This window comes from Plutella xylostella, chromosome 30 (assembly GCF_932276165.1).
Source record: "Plutella xylostella chromosome 30, ilPluXylo3.1, whole genome shotgun sequence".
Classification (NCBI taxonomy): Eukaryota; Metazoa; Arthropoda; class Insecta; order Lepidoptera; family Plutellidae; genus Plutella; species Plutella xylostella.
Window position 1 is genome coordinate 2,805,453 of NC_064010.1, and position 25,436 is coordinate 2,830,888.

A 25,436-nucleotide genomic window follows, 5' to 3' on the forward strand; every position below is an offset into this window, starting at 1 on the left:
AGCAAAATTTTCGGGTTTGAAAATTTAGGAAAACATTTGCTTCGTTTTTAGTTTTGCTTTTTATTTCATTCTTTTTTTTGTCTTTGTGAAAGAATTATAAAATTGTAAAGTCTTACGGCTCTCGTACCCATAAATCATGCCCGTATCACGCGAGGATTGTGCGAGAATCATCACCATGGTGGAAATGGGAACCAGCCAAAGAAATGCGGCCAGGATAATGGGTGGAACTCATACTACTGTACGACGAGTGATCTAAAGGTTTAGGGAGACTGGATTAAACCTGAGAAGACCAGGTACTGGCAAGCAAAGGTGCACAACAGTTCGAAAAGATCGATTCATTGCGGAAATCATGTTAAGAAATCGACATCAGACGGGAGTAGCCGTTCAACAACAACTTCTACAAGTTCGAAGGGAGCCAATAAGCGAGTGGACAGTCAGGAGACGTCTTGCCGAAAGAAGATCATAGCTTTACAGGCCAGCAAATGGCCCAAAACTGGAACGGCATCATAAAGTTGCCCGATTGCGATACGCCCGTGATCATACAGAATGGGGTGAGGACGAATGGGGCAGAGTGATGTACTCAGATGAGTCACAATTTATGCTGTACCATCATGATGGGAGGAAAAGAGTATACCGACAACCAGGAGAACATTTTTCACAAGTATGTTTGAAGAAAAGGTGGCACACGGCCGAGGCAGTTTTCACGTGTGGGCGGGTATCTCTGCTGACGGTTGAACAGCGTTAGTTCCAATCGAGAACGGGAACCTAACTACTGTGAGATACATCAATGAGGTCCTCAATGAACATGCTGGTCCGTTTTTGGCCAAAATGATCGAGAATGCAATGTTCATGCACGATAATGCACGGGCGCACACTGCTCAAAGTTGTAAATGAGTATCTTCATGACGTAGGAATCCACAAAATAGAGTGGCCAGCAAGGAACCCCGATTTGAATCCCATTGAGCATGGTTGGGACGAGCTTGACAGACCTGTGAGAGACGAGATCCACCTCCAATTACACTTTGTTGCTTGAAATACGCCCTCATCAAAGAATGGGAGAACATTCCTCAGCATATGCTGAAGAATAAGGTATTCAGCATACCCAATCGCGTAGAAGCTGTATTGAGAGCACACGGAGGAAACACCAAGTACTGAGTTATCAAAATACCATGTTTACACCTAATAAACGCATAATTTCAGATTTTGTTTTATTTGCCAAATGCCCATTTTTTTAAAAACATTTAATTTTAATTTTTATTACAATATTTAAGTTTTTACATGGGAATATTCTGATGCGCTATTAAATATTCTACAATATTGCAGAAGGCGTCATTAAGCTAGCATTTTCCGTTTAGGAGTAATTTGGTGTTATATCAGTGGAACTATTTCATTGCCCGGCAGTGTATATTAGTGCACCACAAGGACCAGTTTTTGGTCTCCTTCTATTCAATTTAAGCTAGATCTATAGAAATAGAAATAGATAAACTTATAGTTTTACCGATATCTGATGATATTTCTTCAGATATCGACCAGCCATCCTCCCACATGCCTCGCGCCGATCGTCCAGTGACAATGACTCGAGGAGCGGACGTCGTTGGCAGTGGCTGCGCGCTAGAAAACGCTCTAAATGCTGAGTTGGATGCTGATTGTCAGGTACTAGACAACTTTATACAACACTTGACTATGATGATAATGCCCTTTTAGTAAATTTAACTTTCCTTCCTACTTTTTGTATCTTAGTATGTCTTGTCTTATCTTTCACCAACTGGTTTTTCTATTCTTGCTGCACAAAGGATTTTGTTACTATTTCTAAAATGGTCGAAGATATCATCGTAAGTATTTGTATTTTTGTATGTTTGTCACCCAAAGAATGAAATTCTTAAGTAACATAATTTCATTGTACTTACTTAAGTATTAAAATGTATTAAACTTTAAACTATTTTTAATTAACAGTCATCGTGCAGCCTGGACCCGCCTCAAGCTTATGACAACCAAGAACCTTTAGAACGAAACAATCCGGACAAGGACTTGAACGAAACCACTAACTTCGCTCGTCCTCTGGAACCAGTTCCCAATGACAATCATGTCGTTATACCACAACCAGTTATCCCCGAGAAAAACATCTCAGAGACACTAAAAAGTGATAACGACGCTCTCAAAATCCAGCTACATGACCCTGGATATATTAATATAGCCGAATCAAATTTACTTGATAATAACAGCAACAAGATTATAAACGTAACAGAAAATGACACGTCTAGTAGGATGAAAAGAGATGCGCTAAAGAAACTAGACATGAATAAATCAAAGATTAGACAAAATACGAGTCCCAAAGTTTTGAAGAAAATATTCAACAGAAATAGGAGGGAAACAAATGATGAGTATTCCAGAATAAGTTCTGAGGCAGATGAAATGACGCTAAACGGTGATGTGAATCAGTCAGATGAAACTGGTGGTATGCAAGGTAAGATTATATTGCCACTATATCATCGAGATAATCAATCTAAAATTATTTTATTTCAGTAAATAGGATTTCAGACCACACCATACAAACACGTACCATACATATATGTATAAACATCTATCAGATTCAAATTCGCCTCAGTTTAAAGGCAATTTTCAAAAATACTATTTAATTGAATACCGAAGTTGATTCTTAGTATTATTACCTGCCAAAATCCCTATTACAGATCGAAACCATCATGTTGGCTGGCCTTTTAGTACTCAATAATTGCTTGTAAAATGTTAACAGCGTCAAAATGGGCCTTATTATTAACCATTTGTATTGAAAACTTTCAGACTGCGACACCGTGACCTTCGGCGTGAAAGGCAAAACCTTCAGCAACGACACTATGTTTGAGGAGACGGTGTGTGCCAACGCCTTCTACAACATTAGCTACGTCGTTCCCGTGTCCAAGTGCTTGAAAGAGAAACACATCAACATGAATTTCAAGTGAGTAGAGCAAGATTCTACAAGATTCCATTACAACACTGACTTCTAATGTATGTGACTGTTCTTTACTCTGTCCATGGAGTAGGTCCTCATAGCGGTTATTAGGTCTAAAATCAAAATATGTCGGTGTCCAACATAAGAGTTAGTGTTTGTGACCCTGGTGAAAGTATTGGCCATTCAGTTTAGCGTCACTAACTGTCCAAGATAAGCCAGACATGAAATGAATAGACTGGCAGCAGACATAACGATAGGTCATTCTAAAAAGCAAATTAACAACTGCCCACAGATCAACAAAACTGAAGCAGCTGAGCCTCTGCGACCTGCAGTGCAAGTACGACACGGCGAAGAGCTGCCTGCTGAACCGGGAGTTCGCGAAGCCGGACTACGACCAGGGCTGGGCGTCGCAGATGACGCTGGACTGCAACATGGACCGGGAAGTGAAGCTGAGGGGATCCATGGTGCAGCAGCAGAAGGTAAGGAAGAAAAACAGATTGATTTGACACACTGACAGCAACAACAAAAAATATGTAAGATAGAAAATGATACAAAACAACAACAAAGTAGGTACAGACAATAATACAATACAGAATAAACAAAACAAGCAAAGGTTGCTCCAGAGCATCAAAAAGGCACCAGCGCTAGTTTTCAGCAGACCCTTATACACCTTATAAGGAAATTAACATTCACACGCTCACACATAATTTGACCTAGTACCTACACTGAAAATTTGCCAAAATCAGGTGCATAGAAAATTATACCTATATAAAAATGGGGTAACTTATAACGGACTGGTGTTATTTTTCCACGTTTGGTACCATGCTTTCGGAATACAGTGGTTTTGATACAATAAATAGATATACACTTTAAATCCCAACATTGCTGGACTAATTTACACAGTTGAATATCCGACAGTGTACCTATATTTTATATTGAAGAACAGCGATAAAATATCATTGAAATGTGTTCTCTTTTCTTTCAGGACCTATGTTTCCTGACGCCGGAGCAGAAGATACCATTCGTAGAATACAACATCCGTATTTATAGGGATTGTCACAATTAGTATTTAGTTTCCTAGAAAACTTCTTCTTACGTAATAAGTCTACCTATACTTTGTTAAATACAGCATGAGTCTTATGACGTTTGCTTGACAGATGGTGTATTAGTCTATGACAGATGCTTATGCCTGGTAAAGAAAGTTAATTTCCCTTGAAAACTAACCCCTTTATTCATAGAAAAGTTACAAGACGTTTTAACTAATAAACTGTTTTGTCCCTCTCTGTCAATGAACAAATTGTTCTTTGTCGGAGAGGGACAAAACAGTTTATTAATTAAAACGTTCTGTAACTTCTCTATGAATAAGGGGGTATAAATATATAAATAACATGTAGTTAATATGGATTTGACAGCTGTCATAGGGCTCAGCTTAATATCTCATACTACATATATTCAACAAAGTATACGTACAAATAAATTATTGATATGAGATGCCAATAGCGTGTATTAAAACCATCCAGTTTATTGAGTAGTCAGTTTTGTCTGTATTTGTAAGAAAAATATCTACATTAGTATCAGGTATAGTATATAGTGTACCTGGATAAAATGTAACTTTATCTTTTTTTAGTAAGTTAAACCTACATTCCAAAAAAGTGCAATTAAAATAAAATAAATATGTAATCCGTCCTTGAATTGAAATTTATATTTTTTATATCATTAAAGTAACAAAAGAACATCACAAAGCATGTTTTATGTATATTTTGAAATGAAATAATGTTTTAGATATCTGTTAAGTTTTTATAAAACTCGTTTTTTAAGTCAATTTGTAATCTCTATGGATTTGATTATTTATTTAGGGAATTGAAATTATGGTTTATGTCAACTGTTGTTGTTAGAATTTAAGATACTGAAAAGGTGTAATCAGCATTTATTTGTCTATCATTTTGTAATTACATATTACAGATTTTACATAAAAATAACTTATATTGGGATTTACTGTTTTTAAACAAGTCAGACATATCTTTCATTAGTTACTTTTTATATCAAGCAGTTTCACCTTTTTTCTGCCATTTTCAAATATTATAATATGTATACTTACTACGCTATTCCCCGTGCTTGGATGGATCTATGAATGTTAATACTCAAATTATTATTAATAGTAATAATAAACTACTTTAGGTCCCTATTTTAGTAAAATTCTCCTCGAAATATACATTCCATGCCAGTACTTAATTAATATAAGATACTGTGTAGATTAAGCTAATATATAAATGTATGTAATTTCATACATATTTCTTACAAAGTTCTTGTTAGTTTTTTAAAAATACATTGTAGTAGTAGACGGTACCTAGATATAAAAATGTGTAAGTACCTACATATTATTTTCTTACACTTAGATTTTATTGGAACTATTTATTAAGTATTTTTTTTATAATTTAAGGTGCTGCTATTCTATTTTGTCTTTCACACTATCCACGTATCTAAGTACCTAATGTCTTGTATACATTTTTGGTTGACTGTTTTATGTAGGTAGTAGTAGGTACCTACGTAACGTTAGTGTAATAATTTTTTAGGTACCTAAGTAAGAATATTACAACTACACTAACCACAGTATCAAATTGTATCAAATATACCTAGTTCTGAAAACAGACAGCTGTCATATTGATAAAAATCGTGGATTCTGAGCTGTCTAAAACGCGGACTAAAGACCGTTTTAAAGTTTTTAAACACTTTTAAAATATGATTTGTAAACATCTTGCCATATATTTACGTATAATTTAAAGAAATTTCGTAAAAAAATTTAAAGTACCTAGGTGTAGTAGTTAAATCAATTTTAAGTTGGAGTTTTGTTAAAATTATATTAAGAGTTTGTTTACTTTAGTCCCGTAAAATATAAGTAAGTAGTTTTAATCATCACAATAAATGGATCTAAGTTTAAATATTATATTGAAAACATAGCAATAATAGTACGTAATAAACTCTATTTATGATAATGTTTTAGTAAGTAACTAAGTAGTGTGTGTAATGTGCACGTAATATACGTGACCAATAGTTATGTCGACAAATGAAATCTGAAATTAAATAAAAATATTACTTACTATATTTTTATGGCTTTATTTTTTTGTATACTTACTAGTTATTAGTTACCTATAAGTATATACTATAAGTGGGTTCCCCTCATCTCGCCTAATCTTTATTGCCCTAAACTCGTTTCTCATAACTCGTAAGGTCTAAACTTTTTTGGTAGAATCATCACTTCGCCAAGACTTATGTGGCATAAGACTCGTTTCGTCTAAAACTCTTTTGGCACCAACTTGAAACACCTAAGCCTCGTTTGCTCAAATTGTTCGTATTGGTATAATATTGTTTCTCCTACTATTATCTTAATAAATACTATATTAAGTATGTTGTAAATGTACAAATTGTGGTATTTTTCTCCTAACATCCCGAAAATCACGATATTGAATGATCAAAATATCGAAAGTGAATGACCATTATAATGATTACAAACGCCATTAAACCCCATGGGGTCGAAACCTAAAGATAGGTGCGATGACGAGCAAAGCGAGGAGGAGCGTGTTAGGTGCACATTATCGTCAAAATAAAAGCGGAGCGGAGCGGAGCGTTTCCCACATAGCGGCCACAATACAAGGCACTAGTTTGCGCTATGTAGGGAGACGTATATTATTACTTTGTATAACCTATGCCATAGCATTATTAGGCTATTCAAGATTTGGCCATACCATTATTAGGCTAAACAAGATTATGCGAAATAACTTTTTACTAAAAGAGATTTATGCCATACGATTTTCGGCGAAACGAGACTGACTAAACGTTACTATGCAATACGAGATTAGGCAAATAAATCTTAGGCCAAAAAAGGTAGAACCACTATAAGTAGTTAGGTAGTTTAGTTAAATAGTTCTCAGTCAATGTAAGTAAATTTCATGGACAAAAAAATATAATTATAAGTAGGTAACGTTCAAATAGTTAGGTACTTAGTTATTTCGTCAAAAACGTCTTCATAACGTCATAGGCTCAGCGCACACCAAGAGCAGAGCAGAGCAGAGCATATTGTGAAATCATTGAAAAATGAATCTCATGATAATTCCATACATTTCAAAATTGAATACACGTCCCAACTTGATGCTCGACCATGCTCGAGCTTTCTAGTAAATGTTCGAGTATGCGTTCTACATTTTGCTCGACCATGCGCGAGCATTTTGCAGTTCGGTGTGCGCTGACGCATAGGAATCATCTTCGTTGAATCAACCTAGGTAAGTTATAGTTATTCATTCTTTCAAAGATTGTCGATTTTAGTAGTTTGACAAGGTAAAAAAGTGTTAAGTAGGTACACTAGGTACTTATAGCTGCCAACATCAGGACTATCCACTTGCTTGGTTCAACCACCTACCATTATTTCGTAGAACGTAGTATGTAGGTAGGTACGTGGTTACGTAAGAAATGTCACTAAACTACTTAAGTAACTAACGAGTTAATTATTATTATGCCTAGCTAATAAGCATATACAGGGTGTCCCAAAAGTCAACGTCATCCCTTAAAGGGCTGATAGGTCAGCTCATGAGAGGCCAGAATATCATAATATGACCTTAGTAAAAACTCGATAATTTTCGAGATATTGAAACTTTTATAAATTTGCTGAAAATCAACACCTTGGATCAGTTTATGGCGTGCCGCCGGTACAAAAATCCATAATGTTAGAATTTGTTTGGTGTTGCATCACCCTGTATAGCCCTGCTATTGATAGCAGTCAAAATAAATATCGAGTAATGCTGTATGTTTAAAAAAAACACGGTTTTCAAAGTCATAAAAGGTAATCGTATTTTTTTATAAACAACTTTGAGTCTACATACTGTAAAAAAAATATGCCACGCAAACCTGGCACCTTATTTGAAAATATTGTTCATTTAATGCAGTTTCCATAATGGTATGAAACGTTGCTATTGTTTCAATAAACAAAAAAATTATTGCTATTTTAGTACAAAACGACCTCAATGTAAAATTGTTTGAAGGAAATTTATCTGACTGAATTTATTAAGGGTAAGTCATGTTGGAATGAGTAAAAGTAAAATAGGTGGTGTGGCCGGGAGTGGGAAAAGAGACAACGTTGTCACAGTTAATAAAAAAAACGCATTTTGAGTATCTTTCTCGAAAAAAGTGGACTATAGCAACTCCACATTCCCCATAAATGTAGCGCATGGTAACGTACATTCCTAAGTAGTGCTAATGTGTGATATTGTACAAGTAAAACGCTTACACATGTACATTGTACACCCACAGTATCCAAAAAAGGGACAGATCAGTTTGTCATTAACATTACCTCTAATTACTTGTTATTTATTTTAAAGTTATTGTTAAACAAAACCAAACTCTCAAAATTATGATTATGACCATTAATGAGTATTATTTTTTTGCTGATTATGTACCTACTTAATATAATAATGCGGTGATATAATTTTGAGAAATAAAAATAAAAGTCAAAAAATGTTTGATTTTTTTAAATAAGGTGTAAAATACGCAAAATATGTTTTATAAGAGTTTGGTAAGCTTTTTCTTAGCTATTTTTACGTCATCTATGTTGCCACGACTGACCCCACCACCTATTTTACTTTTACTCATTCTTACATGACTTACCCTTAATAAATTCAGTCAGATAAATTTCTTTCAAACAATTTTACATCGAGGTCGTTTTGTACTAAAATAGCAATAACTTTTTTGTTAATTGAAACAATAGCAACGCTTTATACCATTTTGGAAACTGCATTAAATGAGCAATCTTATCAAATAAGGTGCCAGGTTTGCGTGGTATATTTTTTTTACAGTATGTAGAGTCAAAGTTGTTTATAAAAAAATACGATTACCTATTATGACTTTGAAAACCGTGTTTTTTTTAAAACATACAGCATTACTCGATATTTATTTTGACTGCGACCAATAGCAGGGCTATACAGGGTGATGCAACACCAAACAAATTCTAACAATATGGATTTTTGTACCGGCGGCACGCAAAAAACTGATCCAAGGTGTCGATTTTCAGCAAATTTATAAAAGTGTCAATATCTCGAAAATTATCGAGTTTTTACTAAGGTCATATTATGATATTCTGGCCTCTCATGAGCTGACCTATCAGCCCTTTAAGGGATGACGTTGACTTTTGGGACACCCTGTATACATTGCACGTAGTCAAAGTCAAAGTCAAAGTCAAAGTCAAAGTCAAAATTTTTTATTCATCGTACAAATATAAAATTTTCTGATGAACGTCAATTTTTACAAATTACTCTCCGTTCGGATAAGGGGGGGCTCTTTCTGTCTAAGGAGAAGAACGGAGGCAAGAAACTCCTGAGCCATCTTTTCAAAAAAAGACTTAAAACTAGTTGGTATACAATACATATAAGCTTAATAATAATTATTATAATAATATGAGCAGAGCTAACTACTTATCACAGCCATGCATTAACGTCCTCTAAGTAATCATCAATTTTATAATAAGCTTTTTTACTGAGTTTCTCTTTAATGTAACACTTAAACTTATTCTCTGGCATTTGAGCAACTTCTATTGGAAGCTTATTATAAAATCTAATACAGTACCCTAAAAACGATTTATTAACTTTCGCCAGACGCATCGCTGGAAAAGCCAGCTTATGCTTGTTCCTAGTATTAATGTCATGATTACTGCCAATTGTATCAAAAGTGGAAATATTCTTTCGTACATACATTAAATTGGCAAAAATAAACTGACATGGAACTGTAAGGATGTTAATTTCTTTAAATAGTTCTCTCAATGAATCCCTGGAACCAAGTTTGTATATAGAGCGGATGGCTCTTTTCTGTAATACAAATATAGTTTCAATATCAGCGGCTCTACCCCAAAGCAAAATGCCATACGACAATAAGCTGTGGAAATAACTAAAGTAAACTAATCTGGCGGTTTCAACGTCGGTCAGTTGTCTAATTTTCCGTACAGCAAAAGCTGCGGAGCTCAACCTTCCAGCCAATTTGGCAATGTGAGGTCCCCACTGCAACTTTGAATCTATAGTCATACCAAGAAAGACAGTATCATTAACTAGGTCCAATTTATTCCCATCTAGAATAATGTTAGTATCGCATTGTCTAACATTCGGCAGTGTAAATTTAATACATTTCGTTTTCTTAGAATTCAATAAAAGATTATTTACGGTAAACCAATCGTGTATGTCAGATAGAATAGAATTAATTTCATAAAAATTATTTTCACTTCTTTTAACTTTAAAAAGCAAAGAAGTATCGTCAGCAAATAAAACTATATTAGTCAATTTTTCAACCATAAAAGGCAAGTCATTAATATAAATGAGGAATAAAAATGGTCCTAGAATAGATCCTTGAGGGACGCCTATCTTTACATGAGCCCCCTGTGATTTAGTATTGTTAATATCGACCCTTTGTTGCCTCTTGTCTAAATATGAAGCTATCAAATCTAAAGCCTTTCCTCCTATTCCATAGTATCTCAGTTTCGAAATTAAAGTCTGATGGTCTACACAATCAAACGCCTTCGACAGATCACAGAAGACTCCAATAGCATCGTGATGGTCTTCCCAGGCGTCAAATATGTGCTTAATTAACGCAGTACCGGCATCGGTTGTTGATTTGCCTTTTGTAAAACCATACTGCTGGCTATGAAACAATCGAGCTTCATTGAAATGCAAAAGCATCTGATTGAGTATGACCCTCTCAAATATTTTACTCAAAACTGGAAGAACCGAGACAGGTCTGAAATTTGCAGGGTCCTCCATATCCCCACTCTTGAACAGAGGTATAATTTTACTCAATTTCATAAGATCTGGGAACACACCTTCAGCGATACATTTATTAAAAATGTTAGCCAAAATTGGGGCGATTTTATTAATAATAGAAAGAACAAATTTAACTGACATTCCCCACAAGTCTTCAGTTTTCTTCATATTTAAGGACTTAAATGTTTTTATAATAGTTAATGTATTAATATATCTGAATTTAAATTCCTTATCGGTTGAAGGTGCGTTCTTCTTCATCAGGGTTTCAGCTAATGTAGCTGAAGAATCTAGGTTGCAAGTAGTTTCTAAAGGAATGTTCGTAAAAAACTCTTCAAAGACTCTCGCCACCTCGTCATTTGATGTTATTATGTCATTGCCTACCTTTAAAGATAAATTAGTCTCGCGTGTTCGATTCTTCCCCGTTTCGTTATTAATAATATTCCAAATGGCCTTAGATTTGTTAGCCGAGTCTTTAATCTTGTTATTAATAAAAATTGTCTTCGCACAGTGACAGACACATTTGTACATTTTGCTATATTTCTTCACATAAGATTGAAAGTCAGGGCGGAGTATGAATGTTTTCATCTCATACAGATCATATAATGTCGCCCTGCTTTTGCGAATACCATCTGTAGCCCAGTCACAAAATTTAATTTTATTGTCTATCAAAACTTCCTTCGTTTCAAAATTACTCTCAAACTCATCAGCTATTATCTTAAATAAGTTAGTATACATCTCATTAGAATTGCAATCTACTTTAACCTTCGGAAGTTTTTCGTCTAGTTTCTTCAAGTAATTGTCAATTTTCTTTGTAGTAATCGGTCTGCATCTCACCTTAGTTTTATTTGTCTTGTCAGTGTTTACTAAGGTAATGGTCTGCCCACTGTGGTCTGACCTCAGACAATTTATCACACTACTGTCTTTAAACTCACAGTTACAGAATATGTTATCTAGACAAGTGGCCGACGTGGATGTAATTCTAGTTGGTTCCAGAAAGACATTAAAAAGATTAAATGATTTAAAAAGTAACAGTAATTTCGACCTATTAGGAGAGTCACCTAATAGGTCAACATTAAAGTCACCACACACTATTACTTCCTTTTTACTATTGGAAGCTAACCTTAGAACATCCTCCATGACAGTCTCAAAGGTAATGAAATCACCAGTAGGTGGCCTGTAGGTACATACTATTATATACTTGTTTAGCTCTGCACATGAAATTTCTATATGGTGTTTAACAGAAAGAGCAACTATGTCCTTTCGTTCTTTACATTTACAATTTTCTTTAAGAAATATAAGTGACCCGCCATGCTCGTTGCACTTTCTGTTAAAACAGCTTATAAGTTTGTAATTTTTCAATTGGAACATCATTTTATTCTCGTCTAACCAATGTTCTGTGATACATAAACAATCAATGTTAAATTTTTCCGAAAATAGTTCTATTTCTAACAATTTAGAAGAAAGACTCTGAATATTCTGATGTACCAATTTAAATTCATTCTTAAATGTCTTGTCCTTTAATAGTTTTGAGCCGAGAGAGCAGTGAACTGAATCAATCTTTATATCAACGCTATGATGCTCTCCCGTTGTCTGAGAATCTAATTTAAATCTACTGTACTAATACTATTATCAGTATTACTACTGACGGTGTCAATAGGGACACAAGTTTTCTTCGTTATAATGCTTATAACTGAGTTAATAAGATGAGCTACTTCTGTAGCTAGACGTCGTTTCTGATTTGAGGACAAAAATAAACTGTTCCAAGTCAACTTAAAATTATCTACGTACAAATTAGTATCAAAGAAATTGATACAATCAGATTTACAACATGCATTGTACATTGTTTTATGGTCGTAGTGGCCCAGAATCCCTTAAAAAACACATTTTGATGTGTAAAATAGAGGGGAAAAGACGAAAGGGTCTTGCTCCTGCAAGATGGTGTGACCAAACCCAATCTTATCTGCAACTCCGCCTGTACGAAGCTCCACACACGGCTGCAGACAGGAGCACCTGGAGGACACTATCCCGGCCGGCAGCCCAACCTCAATACTGACATTGACTGACGATGGTCACGATCCCCATTCTATGGAGTACCGACTTTGATGATGATGAATAAGCAGAGGGAAAAATTCAAACGCACAGCCTGTTACAAAAATCAACTGCAGGGCCTCCAAGACTGGAGGGTTATTGCCGTAATCTCCACGATTGGCCAGTATACATATTCAGATACAGGTGAGTCTTTCATAGATGCATATCATATCCGGAAGTATGTTAAGCTCTTGTTTACGTGACACTGTGTAGGGGGAGCAGTTTTTTTTTTGGAATATCCCAAGGTCATCATAACAAAAGTTGTTCAGAATGAAAAGCTCTGTGACATACTTCCGGATGTGCACCTACCTATGAAAGACTCACCCTGTATATCGTTGGATGTATCACACAATACTCAAATCTAACACCCAAGACCCCGAGAGGTAACTTATACCTGCCTATTTGATGAAACTTCTAGTAAGTAGTAAGTAGACATGTTTGAAGAAGTGGACCTAATGAACACACTGCTGGACATTCAAGGAAATAGACCTAGAGGTCTGGAAAGGTATATTGTTTCAATATTTTACTAATTACCTATATACAGGGTATACTAAGTTACTACTAGTTACTACTAGTTGTTCAGAATGAACCCCTGTCGCCCCCTTTCGGCTCAGTATACCCTTTTTGTAACACCATGTAGGTATATAGGAAACAGGACTTACCTGGTGTCAGGAAGGCAGGGGCAGGGGATACCAGCTCAGCTTCTATCACATTCATTTAATTTTTGTCCATTACATTACTTTAGTACATTTCATATCCCATCTCCAAACTGCATGGCGCCAATAAAATAATTTACAACTTTAAAAAAAACTACCAATGTGGTAGATTTTTATCATCTTCAAATCTATTATTTTTTAAAACCTTATTTTCTAAAAATAAACATAGCTTGCACATAAAAAAAATATACCGAAGTACCTACGTCGGCGCAATGATTTTCGAGACGTAAAACTTTTTTTTCCTTTTATAGGCATTTAATAAAAAATATGTGTGAATGTTTTAGGGTTAAATACCTATATACGTACTTACATTTTTAATTTGTTATCATGATATTGCTCCTTGCATCCTTAATTATTTATTCTTTGACGAGACGCGTCATACAAACATGCTCCAGCAATGCCAATGACTCAAATAAATATTATCCAATGGAAAGAAGAACCATGGACGCAAAAAAACAACAGTTAAATTCTTGCCTTGACACCACACGGTTGTGTTTGTGAATTGAACGAAACATTGCATCAAATACAAGTTATTGAGAAATAATATTTGACCAAGTAAGTCTGCACGGTTTAAATCTTCTCGTTTTAGTATTTTATGATAGATACTATAGTGGTTGTTTGAGATAACTTTAATGTAGTATATCCATAAATTACCTACTTCTCGTTTTGCCGGTTAACTTGTTAAAACTAATAGGTAGGTACTTACGATCTTCATCTGGAAAATAGCTGTATTTTGTACAGTTCTAGTATGTTTATAATCATATTTCAACAGTAACTGCACATATTATTTTAGTGATAATTATTAAGTTTACTTACCTTCTACATATACCTAATACCTAGGTATTATCATACACATATATATACATGGCAGACACCACACAATAATGCTTAATATAATACCTACCATAGGTACATGGATCGTTCAACCCACTTTTTTCGGTGTTTTATATTAGTAAGTAAGTATAGTAAATAACCAATTTATTTTATATATACATAAGTTTAATGTGAATGTATAGGTATGCCTATGGTGGGTATAGTAGATCACCTGATAAACCGATATTGGTAACTATATTCTTTTTACTAAGTTAAATATTATTTATAAAAGAACACAAACACACTCAAATAATTAAAATACCGAGCCTATAAATGGAAGTAATGCAGTACCTACTACCTACATGAATTATGTCGTAAATGGGTAATTTCTTCTTTCCTATATTTTATACGTAATACTTTTACTTTTTTAAATCGATAAGCTGAGTTGCTGTCTTGCTAGCATGGGGAAAGGCGAGAGCGTGCCGTATGCCGTGACAATTTTTGTGGAAGTTATGTAAGGGCAATGTCCAGAAGTTGAGAGATGGTGGATATCTTTAGGTACGTATAAATTTCTGGGCACTGTACCTACTTACATATATTTTTTTATTTATAAATATTTTATTTGGTTATTTAATATCTGTAAAATGACAAAATATGTTCGATAAATATTGCAAGGAAACCTATTGTTACGAATGCCCCTAAATACAAAAAGCACAAAATTAATAGTTGTTAGGAGGATCATTTTTAATTATAGTCCAATATACCTCTTTTACATTATGGACTAGGCCTAAACCCTTCCTTCATTGGAAGGAGACCCGTGCCCCAGCAGTGGGGACTTAATGGGTCGTGATGATGATACCTCTTTTTTGTCGAACTTGGGCTACACCGAAAAGATCGGGAATAGAATACTTAGGAATAAATTAGAGTGAAACCTTTTTGGTGTATCAAATGTAGTGTTTTTTCAAACATAATTCCATTTTCGAATTTTAAAAAAAGTAAAAAATAAAAGAGTATTGACCATTTGAATTTGACAAGTCGGTGTAAAAAATGGAGCTTACGCGGGAACATTTCCGTGCAATAATTTTTCACAACTTTCGTCGAGGTTTATCTCAAGAACAATGTCTCGCCGAGCTTGTTTCTATTTATATACTTGAAGCACCAAGTAAAACGACTATATATCGTTGGTATTCTGAGTTTCGCCGTGGACGTTCCTCTCTTACCACAGTCCCTTCTACTGGTCGGCCAAAAACAGCGGTAACACAAGATAACATCGATGCTGTACGCCAGTTAATAAAAGAAGATAGACATGTGACATACGAGCAGATTCGGGCTTCTCTCAGCATTGGTATGACAGCCATTCAAACCATTTTACATGAAGAACTGGGTGTCAAGAAGTTAGTTTCGCGCTGGGTGCCCCACCGTTTGACCGAGGAACAAAAGTCGGCTCGTGTTAATTGGTGTCGATCTGCTCTGCAACGGTTCAATGGAGGCAGTTCAAATGCTGTCTACAATATCGTCTCTGGTGATGAATCGTGGATTTATTCATATGAGCCCGAAAGAAAACATCAATCGGCAGTTTGGCTCTTCGAAGGTGAGGTCAAGCCAACAAAAGTTATTCGCTCACGCAGCGTGTCGAAAAAAATGGTCGCTTCGTTTGTATCGAAAACTGGCCATGTGGCTACGATTCCATTACAAGAACAAAGGACGGTTACTGCTGATTGGTACACAACAGTTTGTTTGCCGGAAGTCGTAAGAGAACTTCGTAAAACTAACCCGAATCGTCGTATAATCCTTCACCACGATAATGCAAGCTCTCATACCGCTCGCAAAACAAGAACGTTTTTAAATATGGAAAACGTGGAGTTGATGGACCATCCTCCGTATAGCCCTGATCTGAGCCCCAATGATTATTTTACATTCCCAAGAATTAAAGATATGCTACGTGGTCAACGGTTTAGCGGCCCAGAAGAGGCGGTCGAAGCTTACAAATCAGCTGTTTTGACAGTATCCACTTCAGACTGGAATTACTGTTTCAATGATTGGTTTAATCGAATGAAAAAGTGCATTGAATGTCACGGAGACTACTTTGAAAAACAATAAAAGTAAATAATATTATGATATCTTTGTACTTTTTTCTATTCCCGATCATTTCGGTATCGCCCTCGTATGCTCAAGTACATATTTAAAAAATAAATAAGTAAATACATTTATTTTAACCCAAAAGTATTTACCTAAGCCCCTAGCACCGTAGCACCTTATAAAATAATTCGATTTTGATGCGTTTATGGCAGTAAACGTGATTCTGTGAGTAATTCCGTAAACAACTTTCTAGACCTCAAACCCGCATACAAATTGCATTTCCTGGTACCAACCTGATTATTTTTGTCTTTTCATAAGGTTTTTACCAAGGCCTTCATAAAAAAATGAATGTAGATAGCAGTTAAGCATAAGTTTTACCTATTGGCAATAAAAATATAGCTATTAATAGACAACAAAAACGTCAAAATAACTTAACAAAAATGCAGACGGCTATTTAAAAATAACATTAGATAACTCACATCATACGAGTAACTATGCATACATACGTAAGGCAAGTACAGTTCGCTCAATCTTTCAAGAAAAAATAGAATCTTGCATGTATGCAAAAAAGGGCTTTATTTCTGTATCTCAAGAGTGAAAAGCTGATGTTGCCAACATAACTGTTGTGGAACATAGGCCTAGTACCGGTTACGCTACAGTCGTTAGGTATATGGCTGGCCGTTGGTCATTGCCCTCATTGAGGCTTTCTACCCACGAAAACAAGCCGTTGGTAGGTGAAGTAGGCAGCGTTGAATACACAGAAATAACACTTTTAAATTCATGTCATTGCAAATATATAGGCTTTCAATATAAATATGATTAAGTATGTAAAAATAGAGGGTTGTTCTCTAACTTTATAAAAACTAAGTAATGAATGAGAGCTGTCTTGAAATGCACCAATAGACGTGTGCACAAATCCGCTCCGAAACAAAAAAAAGTAATCTAGAGTGACTTCTCCAGTAGCAATAGGTATTGATCTAAATTGCTAAAACATCCATTAAGTGTCTCACAGACATAGTAGATACGGTAAAGTTATGGCTATTCGAGGCCAAGAGTAGCATTCCATCTTATGTAACGATGACGATGAATTTGCTACGTCAGATTATAGATTGATGTTAATTATTATGCATTTATACTATTTCTGGACACATAATTTTTTTCTGTTATTTATGTGGAATTTCACCAAACGCTAAACGTATTTAGTATCCTATAAGGTCTGTCAGCTAGTACAAAATGTATTTAAAATTTGATTTAAATACTTTTAGCGTTTGGTAGAAGTGACCCTTAGTATAAAACTAATTAATTGAATATCCTAGATTCATATAACATCGTCTTGTATCCCTTTTTGTTTAGAAATTCTAAGCACATAGGTAGTATGCAAATCATTTCTGAGTAAAAACATTTGTTTACCTAAGTACCTAATAATATTATGCTAATTGTTGAATCCAAAGTTTAACTGATTGTGTAAGATCGAGTAGGTACGAGTATATTTGCTGACAAGCAAACCGAGATGTCAAAGATATTTTATGAGGGCCAAGGATTTTTAAGACGTAAGCAAAAAACTACTTCTTTTTACTTCTATGTTAGTTAATATACTTTTTAAACTTACTAACTAGGTATCTAGGTACTTTAATATTTTTTTAACTTTTTGCTACTGCATGTAAATTATTTTTGATATGTTACATAGACTACATAGGTACCTTTTAATAATATGAATATTTATTAAAATGTATGTACCTTCAATATCCTTGACATTGAAAAGGAATCATAAATAAATCGTACTTATAGCAAGTGGGTACAAAATAAGTTTAATAAATATTTATACAACTAGGTACTTAGTTAAGTACATATAAAAATTCATTTCCGTGCTGTGCAATACTATTTTCTACAATGCATTTAATTTAAATTGTTAAGTTATGTACCTATCTGCCTACGTGCGGCAAAATGCATAAAAATAAAGGTATTCATTGATAATTTTCCCTGATTATTGTTGTTTGCGTGTGCGTGATTCTGCAAAGGTAGTGATTTGAATAGAAAATTAGTAAATACCTACGTAGGTAACATGAATATAGGTACTTATCTCCCGTGAGATGAGAAGCCTTACTAAATCCTCACTTATAGTAGCAAAACCTACCTGCCCAAGTATTTCACTCTGTAGCGTGGAAGTTTTAGGGCCATTTGGTTTATTTGGCACTAGCATACTTAATATGTACACAAACTTTTCTAAAGTAAATATTTTAATAGGTAAGTAACTACAATTATATTTTTTAAATATAGGTATTGGACCAAACTTCCTGTAGGTATAAATGACCAAACCTAATATTACAGTTGCACGTGCAACCATAGGCAAGAGTTCAATATGCCAGTCTGATCCTGAAGATTGATGAGAAGAAATTATAAGCAAATACGTACTTTACCTATTTGTAATTAAAAATAAAGTGACCTTAACCTTTTTATTATTTAGTTAACTAGTTGCATTGAAATGATGCAACTTTGAAATCGATAGAACACTGGTGCAAAAAACTGAAACAAAGGTTATATTAAAGATAGTGCAGGAAGTTATTTTTAATTCATTAGGTATAATAATATGCGACTTACCACTTATCAACATTGTAGGTAGGTTATGAAAACCGAATCATACTGATACCTATCTCACTCCTTATTTTATCCATGTTTACTCTTGTCTCCATCTTCCTATCTTCTCGTTTTTCACACACAATCAATGTTATATACTAAATAATACTTTTAATAATATAAAATATGTTTATATCATTTTATTAAAAATTTATTATACCTATTTACACCTCTTAAACCTACCTCAAACTTTTCCCTCTTCGGATGCTGGAGGTAGCGGTATACCTAGGTATGTACCGCAAACCTATTGAGCCTAATTTATTAATTTAATTTTTAATAATTAAAGAACACATTGATAACTTGAGCCTACTCAACGATTCTCCATGATTGGGATACTAAAAAACAATCCTGGGGATTTTATCAGCGGATGCTTAGTTGGTTCCATTTTTCTTAGCCTCACTCGTTCCTGTCCTATCACTCTTTGTATTCGATTTCTTATAGGTTCTAACATTGTTTGTATTAAAATTTGCGTTATACCTACTGTGCAGGTTTGTTTCTACCTAGTCAAATAGGTACCAAATATAGGTACATACCTACCTTATTTTTTATTTAAAAAATATATACTTAATGAAATACGTAGTTTAAAAATAATAACACATTCTATTGTGAATAATTATTCCTAAACATAATATAAATTGTAATTCTCAAATAGGTAGGTACTTAGTTGGTAATATTTGTTAACAAAAATTCAAAGTTCAAGCATCTGAGTTGACGTCAATGTTGTTCACCTTGAAGGTGTCATTCTGGGCATCGAGATAAAATTTATAAAACAGGATTTTTTATCGTACCATTGGGCTTATTTTTAGGGCGAAACCGTTTATTAAATTTTCAAAATTTTCTGCTGGTCAGTGATACTAAGTTACATTTTGTTGTTTACTTCCCCATTCTCCTCCGTGTTTAAAGAACAATTATTTTGAGTGAAGTAAAAAAATAATTTATGTAAGTATGGCTTTGGATTTTGGGTCATCCATATCCAGGACCAAACTTTAAAAAATACTTATTCAATAAGTATCGGCCTACATATTTTTTTGTAAAGCTACCACCTATACATAAAATAATCTCTACCTACCTACGTACCTACTCACCATAAGTACTAAAGTCACGTCAGGAATAAAATAAAAATCCTTTGAAAATTTAAAAAAGTCGCTAACTTTCCCTTCTCTATTATACCATCTATTAACATCCTGTACATACTTATTTATTTATTTTTATCCTCTCCATCGATGACCAGCTCAATCAAATTTCAATGCCCATTTGAACTGAACCTGCACCTGTACCTAGGTAGGCATTATACTAATATGAATTATGTAGGTAAGTCAATGGAATTATGATAATAAAATTGCCTCAAGGGTGGGAACTAGACCGTCAAGCAAACATAACATAAGTGGTTAACTTTTATTTAAAAAAAATATAGTTACTTCTATAGAGCTTCCATTATGTTATTGTATTTTTGACGTTTCCTTATGTCTGCTAAGTAAAGTTGGTTTTCCTTTGCAGTCGTCAAAAATGTTTGGGATTTCATATGTCTAAAAACCAATAATATAATGGACAGAGTATAGGTATTGGTATTGTATAGTGGGTTTATAATAATATTATTATCACTTTTAAACACAACACATAAACATTATGAAACCTGTCATTATATATTAACACAGCAATTACTTTAATAATAATTGCGTTTAATTACCTATATTTCAACGGGAAAAACTAGATAAAAATATTGTATTGTGCTTGGTAGAAAATTTAATAGTAGGATAGTATCCCAAAGTTGGTCTGCCGTGCTGATATTTTAATGTATTTTAATATTTTTAATGTCAAAGACAGCTAAATTTTGACAGTTGCAGCCTACAAATTTCAAGTTTCTACCAAAACAAAAACAAGTATTTTGCAGGGGGCGGTCAGTGCCTTAATGGCTGAACTTTTAGTAGAAGGTACCGCCATCTCTTTATATTACTCTTATTACCAAAAAAGATGTAAGATGGCGTTATGAACAAGACCCTAGAACAATAACAAGACACATAGATAAGTAGTATTTGAATGTCAACTTACGATATATATTTTTTCTCTATGGAAAATAAATAAAAAACATTCTCTATGACAAAATGGCTCCTATACGTTACATTTGAACGTAATTGTGTTTAATTTTGTGTTATTAGGTACCTATTTGTTGTGTTGTGAGATATTTCTATTGTTAAGCAAGTCGAGTCTAGGTTTTTGTTCCTCCGGCTTACTGTCGAGATTTTGCGTGATTTTGGATAGTTACCAAATGCGTCATAATGCCGAAGCCCTGTGTGTTTGGTCGTGCAACCAATGGTAAGTGATACATTTATACAAATACTTATGTTATCATTTTTTTATCATGTCTGTAGGCGGTGGTTGAATATGGATCTCCACCGAGCTCCGTAAATTCCGCAAAGGTCGACACCAATCAGTATCAGTGCAAAATATATTATATGCTTTCATACATTTTCATAACACAACTGTGTCCACCGGGATGTCTGAGTTGGCCTTAAAAGTCTTAAGTACATGTTCCTAAAACTAACACACAGGCCGTAAACATACCGGAGCAGGATATGGGCCTCCTCCTAAACTGGAGGGTTAATTAGTTCAAGCAACATTATTTTTCTTTCTGTTTCAGATGCAACTCGTCATTCATTTCCGAATCCCAGAAGATTCCGCCAGCATTTTAATGCTTGGGTTAATATTACTGGTGATTTTGGCATGAGTAGTGAAGAGATTTTTAAAAAGAAGAAAGTTTGTGATGCCCATTTTACAGAAAGAGATCGCAGTCGCAACCATCGATTAAATAATTTAGCTATTCCATCTCTTCACTTGAATGGTAAATAAGCTATTTTTATATAGTAGATTAGTTTATTCATGAATATAATCCTAAGGAAGTATTACAATTATTTAGGTCTGCCAAACTTTACGAATGCATTTGATGGCAGACATACTAGTAGTACTCTCTGATTACATAATAATAATACTCTAGATATTTTGAATGAGATCTTTGAAATGAAATTGATGAAGTAGTATAAAGAAGCTGGAATAACAATATATATATTATGTATCATCATCATCATCATCATCATCATCATCATCAGCTAATGATCATCCACTGCTGGACATAGGCCTCTCCCAAAGAGCGCCACAACACTCGGTCCTCGGCCTTCCTCATCCAACCACTATCGGCTACCCGCCTAAGGTCGTCGGTCCAGCGGGCAGGAGGGCGTCCCACGCTGCGTTTGGCTGTTCGTGATCTCCGCTCGAGAACTCGTCTACCCCAACGATTATCGGTTCTTCGGCAGATATGACCAGCCCACTGCCACTTCAGCTTGCATATATTGACAGCTATGTCGGTAACCTTAGTCCTCTGACGGACAACCACATTTCTGATACGATCATACAATTATGTAGGTATATGTATACTTAAATAAATTTTTCCTAAAAAAATTTCAGGCTTTCACGGAAAGCTTACAATTGCTACAAGTGCAACTGTCGCTCAGAAACCGGAAATGGATACCCAATATGTTGCAGGTACATTTTACAATTTATACATAATGACTTAATTCCCTAGGTGAGGCCTATGTTCAGCAGTGGACGATTGTTGGCTGATGATGATGAATGGTATAGGACTTATAAGTATACCTATTTAATGCTATGTTATTTTTTGCATTTAAGGTTTGAACAACCAACGTGACCACAGTAAAGCTACATATAGCCGCACCGGCACTGTTGAGAAGATGCACATTGGATGTTCTTCTATAATAGGTAATGTAAATATTTTATATAGTAATAAGTTAGACCTATATTATGTAGTCAACATGACTGTTCTCATCAAATGTTACTTTTATAAAATACTACACTAACTACTACAACTTAAAATATTATCTTATATTTTTTCAGCTCACAATGCTATAGCACCTGCATTTACACCAACAGATCGGACAGAAAGTCAAGTCCAGAAAATGGTACCAACAGGTTAGCAAATTTTTCTTAACTTCATATATTATGTACGCTAACAACTAGGCATAAATTATAGTCCCCGTTAATATTGAGCACTGTAGGAGGATTGTTGGCTGATGATGATGATGATGATGCAGCACAACATTATCATCAGCCAACAATCCTCCTTTCTGCGGAAAAAAGGCCGAAATTCGAAATCCCATACATATTTGATGACTGCAAAGGAAAACCAACTTTACTTACCAGACATAAGGAAACGTCAAAAATACAATAACATAGTGGAAGCTCTATAACATTTTTTTTTTAATTCAGGTGGCTGTTCGGAGCATTTTCCTGTCACAGTGGACCATGATTACTGTAAGAAAGCTGAAAAAGGTTAGCGATATTATCTCTATCTGTTCTTTTATGCTTATATGACCAATTATTTTCGTTACAAATCTCTGATAAATCGCAGCGACACCTCAGCGACAGGCATTTCGAGTCTTGTTTTAGGTAAGATTCCACTCATGATTCTTTCGTAAGATACCTAAAAACAAGGCACGAAACGTTACGAGCATCGGCCTTATTGGGTTGAGTGCGAGTTTTTTCACCTATCGAGAAGTGAAATCGAAAACGAAAATATGTATGGCGCGGGAGACACGTCACCTAGTGGTAAGTAGCTGTACTAGCTCCACACCATACAAATTTGCGTTTTCGATTTCACTTCTCGATAGGTGAAAAAACTGGCACTCGAGCCACTGGTCCAAAAGTTGAACATGTTTGTACTTATGATGAGTTAACATTATCTTTCATCAAAAAATATATATTTAGTTATACGATGAATAAAAACATTTGTCTTTGTCTTTGAATAAGATAAATGAATGTACCTTAACTTACTTTCTATGTTTTTTTCTTACAGCGAAAACTTCAGCTCAGCCGTCTTCTGTCAATGCCAATAAGTACAGGACATACCAGAAAAAAATCACGAATTTAAGAAGAGATATTTATCGGCTACGAAAAAGTGGCCAATCCTTCAAGGCTCGGCTTGCACAAGCTGAAAAGCTGTATAGAAAAAGCAGTTATAAAAAAATAATCAAAGACATGACACCACAAGCAAAATTGTTTACCTCCATGCAGTTGCACACAAAAAAAAAACAGAAGGGACGACGTTTTCGCCTAGAAGAGAAAGTTTTATCTTTATCTTTATTTAAGAGAAGTCCGAAATGTTACGCTTTAATGAGAAAATATTTTACTTTACCATCAACAAAATGCCTAAAAAGACTATTGTCAGATATTAAATTAAATTCTGGCACCAACAAAATAATATATGCAAAATTGAAAAAGGTCGTCAAAGATTTGCCTTGTGAGGACAAATTATGTACTCTTATCTTTGACGAAATGTCTCTAACACCACAAGTGCATTATGATGCTTCTAGTGATAAATTAAAAGGATTTGCTTCTCATGGAAAACAGAAACTAGCAAACCATGCATTGGTGTTTATGGTGAAAGGCATCAAAAAGAAATTTAAACAGCCAGTCGCATACTATTTTACAAGTGACATCAACAAAACCGAACTAAAACAAGTCATATGCGACGTAATAAAGAATGTCCAAGCAACGGGGTTGACAATTTTATGTACGGTGTGTGACCAGAGCACAGTCAATACAAGCGCTGTCAATGAGCTTGTGACTGAAACAAGGGCAAAATATTTAAGAATTGAGAAAGAAATGAAACATGATTTTTTTGAAATGTAATGTAAAAATCTAATAAGTCTGGCAGTTTGTTAATATCGGTTGGCCAGTATGTAGGTTCTCCAGTAGAAATAGCACGTAACTGATGGTTTTCAATGCACTTTTTTAGTTCACGTCCTCTGGTTACTATGACTCTGGATCCCCATGTAGTATGTTTTGCATTAGGATCACCTCCCATTATGAATCTGCCTCCCAGCTTTTTGAAATATTGGCCAAACATATCTTCTTTTATAATATGTTTTGGAGGACAGTAGATTGAGGACAATATAAGCGGACCTTGCCAGTCATCTATGGAAATAGAGGTTGCCTGCAGATAGTCACGTCTGAATTCTGGTAGCTCATGATGTTGAATGCTGTTCTTGATAATAACAGCCGTCCCAGCGTGGCCAGTCATATCAGGGTGGTTGGTGACATAGCAAGAGAATCCATTCAGATTGAAGCTGTTACTATCAGTTAAATGTGTCTCTGATAGTAGTAATACATCTAGCTTGTTAGATTTTATCATAAGTTCGTGTTTTCTAGCTGCCAACCCATTAACATTCCAGGTGGCTATTCTCAAATTATAGTTATGGTTGAATTTTACTAATAAGCATTGTGACTAGGCCTATTAAGTTGCCAATCTGTTGTAACATTGATCTTAGTTCTTCTGATTGCTTTAATATAAGAGATTCC

At 34.7% G+C, this 25,436-nt stretch overlaps 4 protein-coding genes across 5 annotated transcripts in view; 3 read left to right on the forward strand and 1 right to left on the reverse strand.

The window, feature by feature from the left end:
- Window positions 1-4,170, forward strand: part of LOC105395561 — a 44,399-nt gene extending 40,229 nt beyond the window's left edge. Inside the window, exons 17-21 of the mRNA XM_048632159.1 lie at window positions 1,523-1,653; window positions 1,954-2,464; window positions 2,800-2,953; window positions 3,240-3,426; window positions 3,933-4,170. Of these exons, the coding sequence (XP_048488116.1) occupies window positions 1,523-1,653; window positions 1,954-2,464; window positions 2,800-2,953; window positions 3,240-3,426; window positions 3,933-4,013 (1,064 nt within the window). The 3' untranslated portion in view covers window positions 4,014-4,170. The remainder of the gene's footprint in view (window positions 1-1,522; window positions 1,654-1,953; window positions 2,465-2,799; window positions 2,954-3,239; window positions 3,427-3,932) is intronic.
- Window positions 1-13,565, reverse strand: part of LOC105381494 — a 63,256-nt gene extending 49,691 nt beyond the window's left edge. The window contains exon 1 of the mRNA XM_048632155.1: window positions 13,488-13,565. The gene's annotated coding sequence lies outside the window, so the exon portion shown is untranslated. The remainder of the gene's footprint in view (window positions 1-13,487) is intronic.
- Window positions 13,566-14,029: 464 nt separating this feature from the next.
- Window positions 14,030-25,436, forward strand: part of LOC105395559 (putative fatty acyl-CoA reductase CG8306) — a 36,304-nt gene continuing 24,897 nt past the window's right edge. The window contains exon 1 of one of the 2 annotated variants that reach the window (XM_048631996.1): window positions 14,030-14,096. The gene's annotated coding sequence lies outside the window, so the exon portion shown is untranslated. Of the gene's footprint in view, window positions 14,097-20,886; window positions 20,948-25,436 lie in introns of those variants that run through there. The other variant, XM_048631995.1, reaches the window with a different exon arrangement.
- LOC105384263 lies at window positions 20,965-23,545 on the forward strand. The gene is made up of 6 exons (XM_048631997.1): window positions 20,965-21,380; window positions 21,706-21,906; window positions 22,527-22,604; window positions 22,749-22,838; window positions 22,974-23,048; window positions 23,346-23,545. The coding sequence occupies exons 1-6, from the start codon at window positions 21,344-21,346 to the stop codon at window positions 23,411-23,413; spliced, it is 549 nt and encodes a 182-aa protein (XP_048487954.1). The 5' UTR covers window positions 20,965-21,343; the 3' UTR covers window positions 23,414-23,545.

What these genes read in the sequence shown, in the direction of transcription:
- LOC105384263 (XM_048631997.1), top strand. Translation starts at nt 21,344, where the DNA reads ATGCCGAAGCCCTGTGTGTTTGGTCGTGCAACCAATG. An exon ending in GTTTGGTCGTGCAACCAATG is followed by an intron (nt 21,381 to 21,705) that starts GTAAGTGATACA and finishes TTTCTGTTTCAG; the next exon opens with ATGCAACTCGTCATTCATTT. An exon ending in CCAGAAAATGGTACCAACAG is followed by an intron (nt 23,049 to 23,345) that starts GTTAGCAAATTT and finishes TTTTTAATTCAG; the next exon opens with GTGGCTGTTCGGAGCATTTT.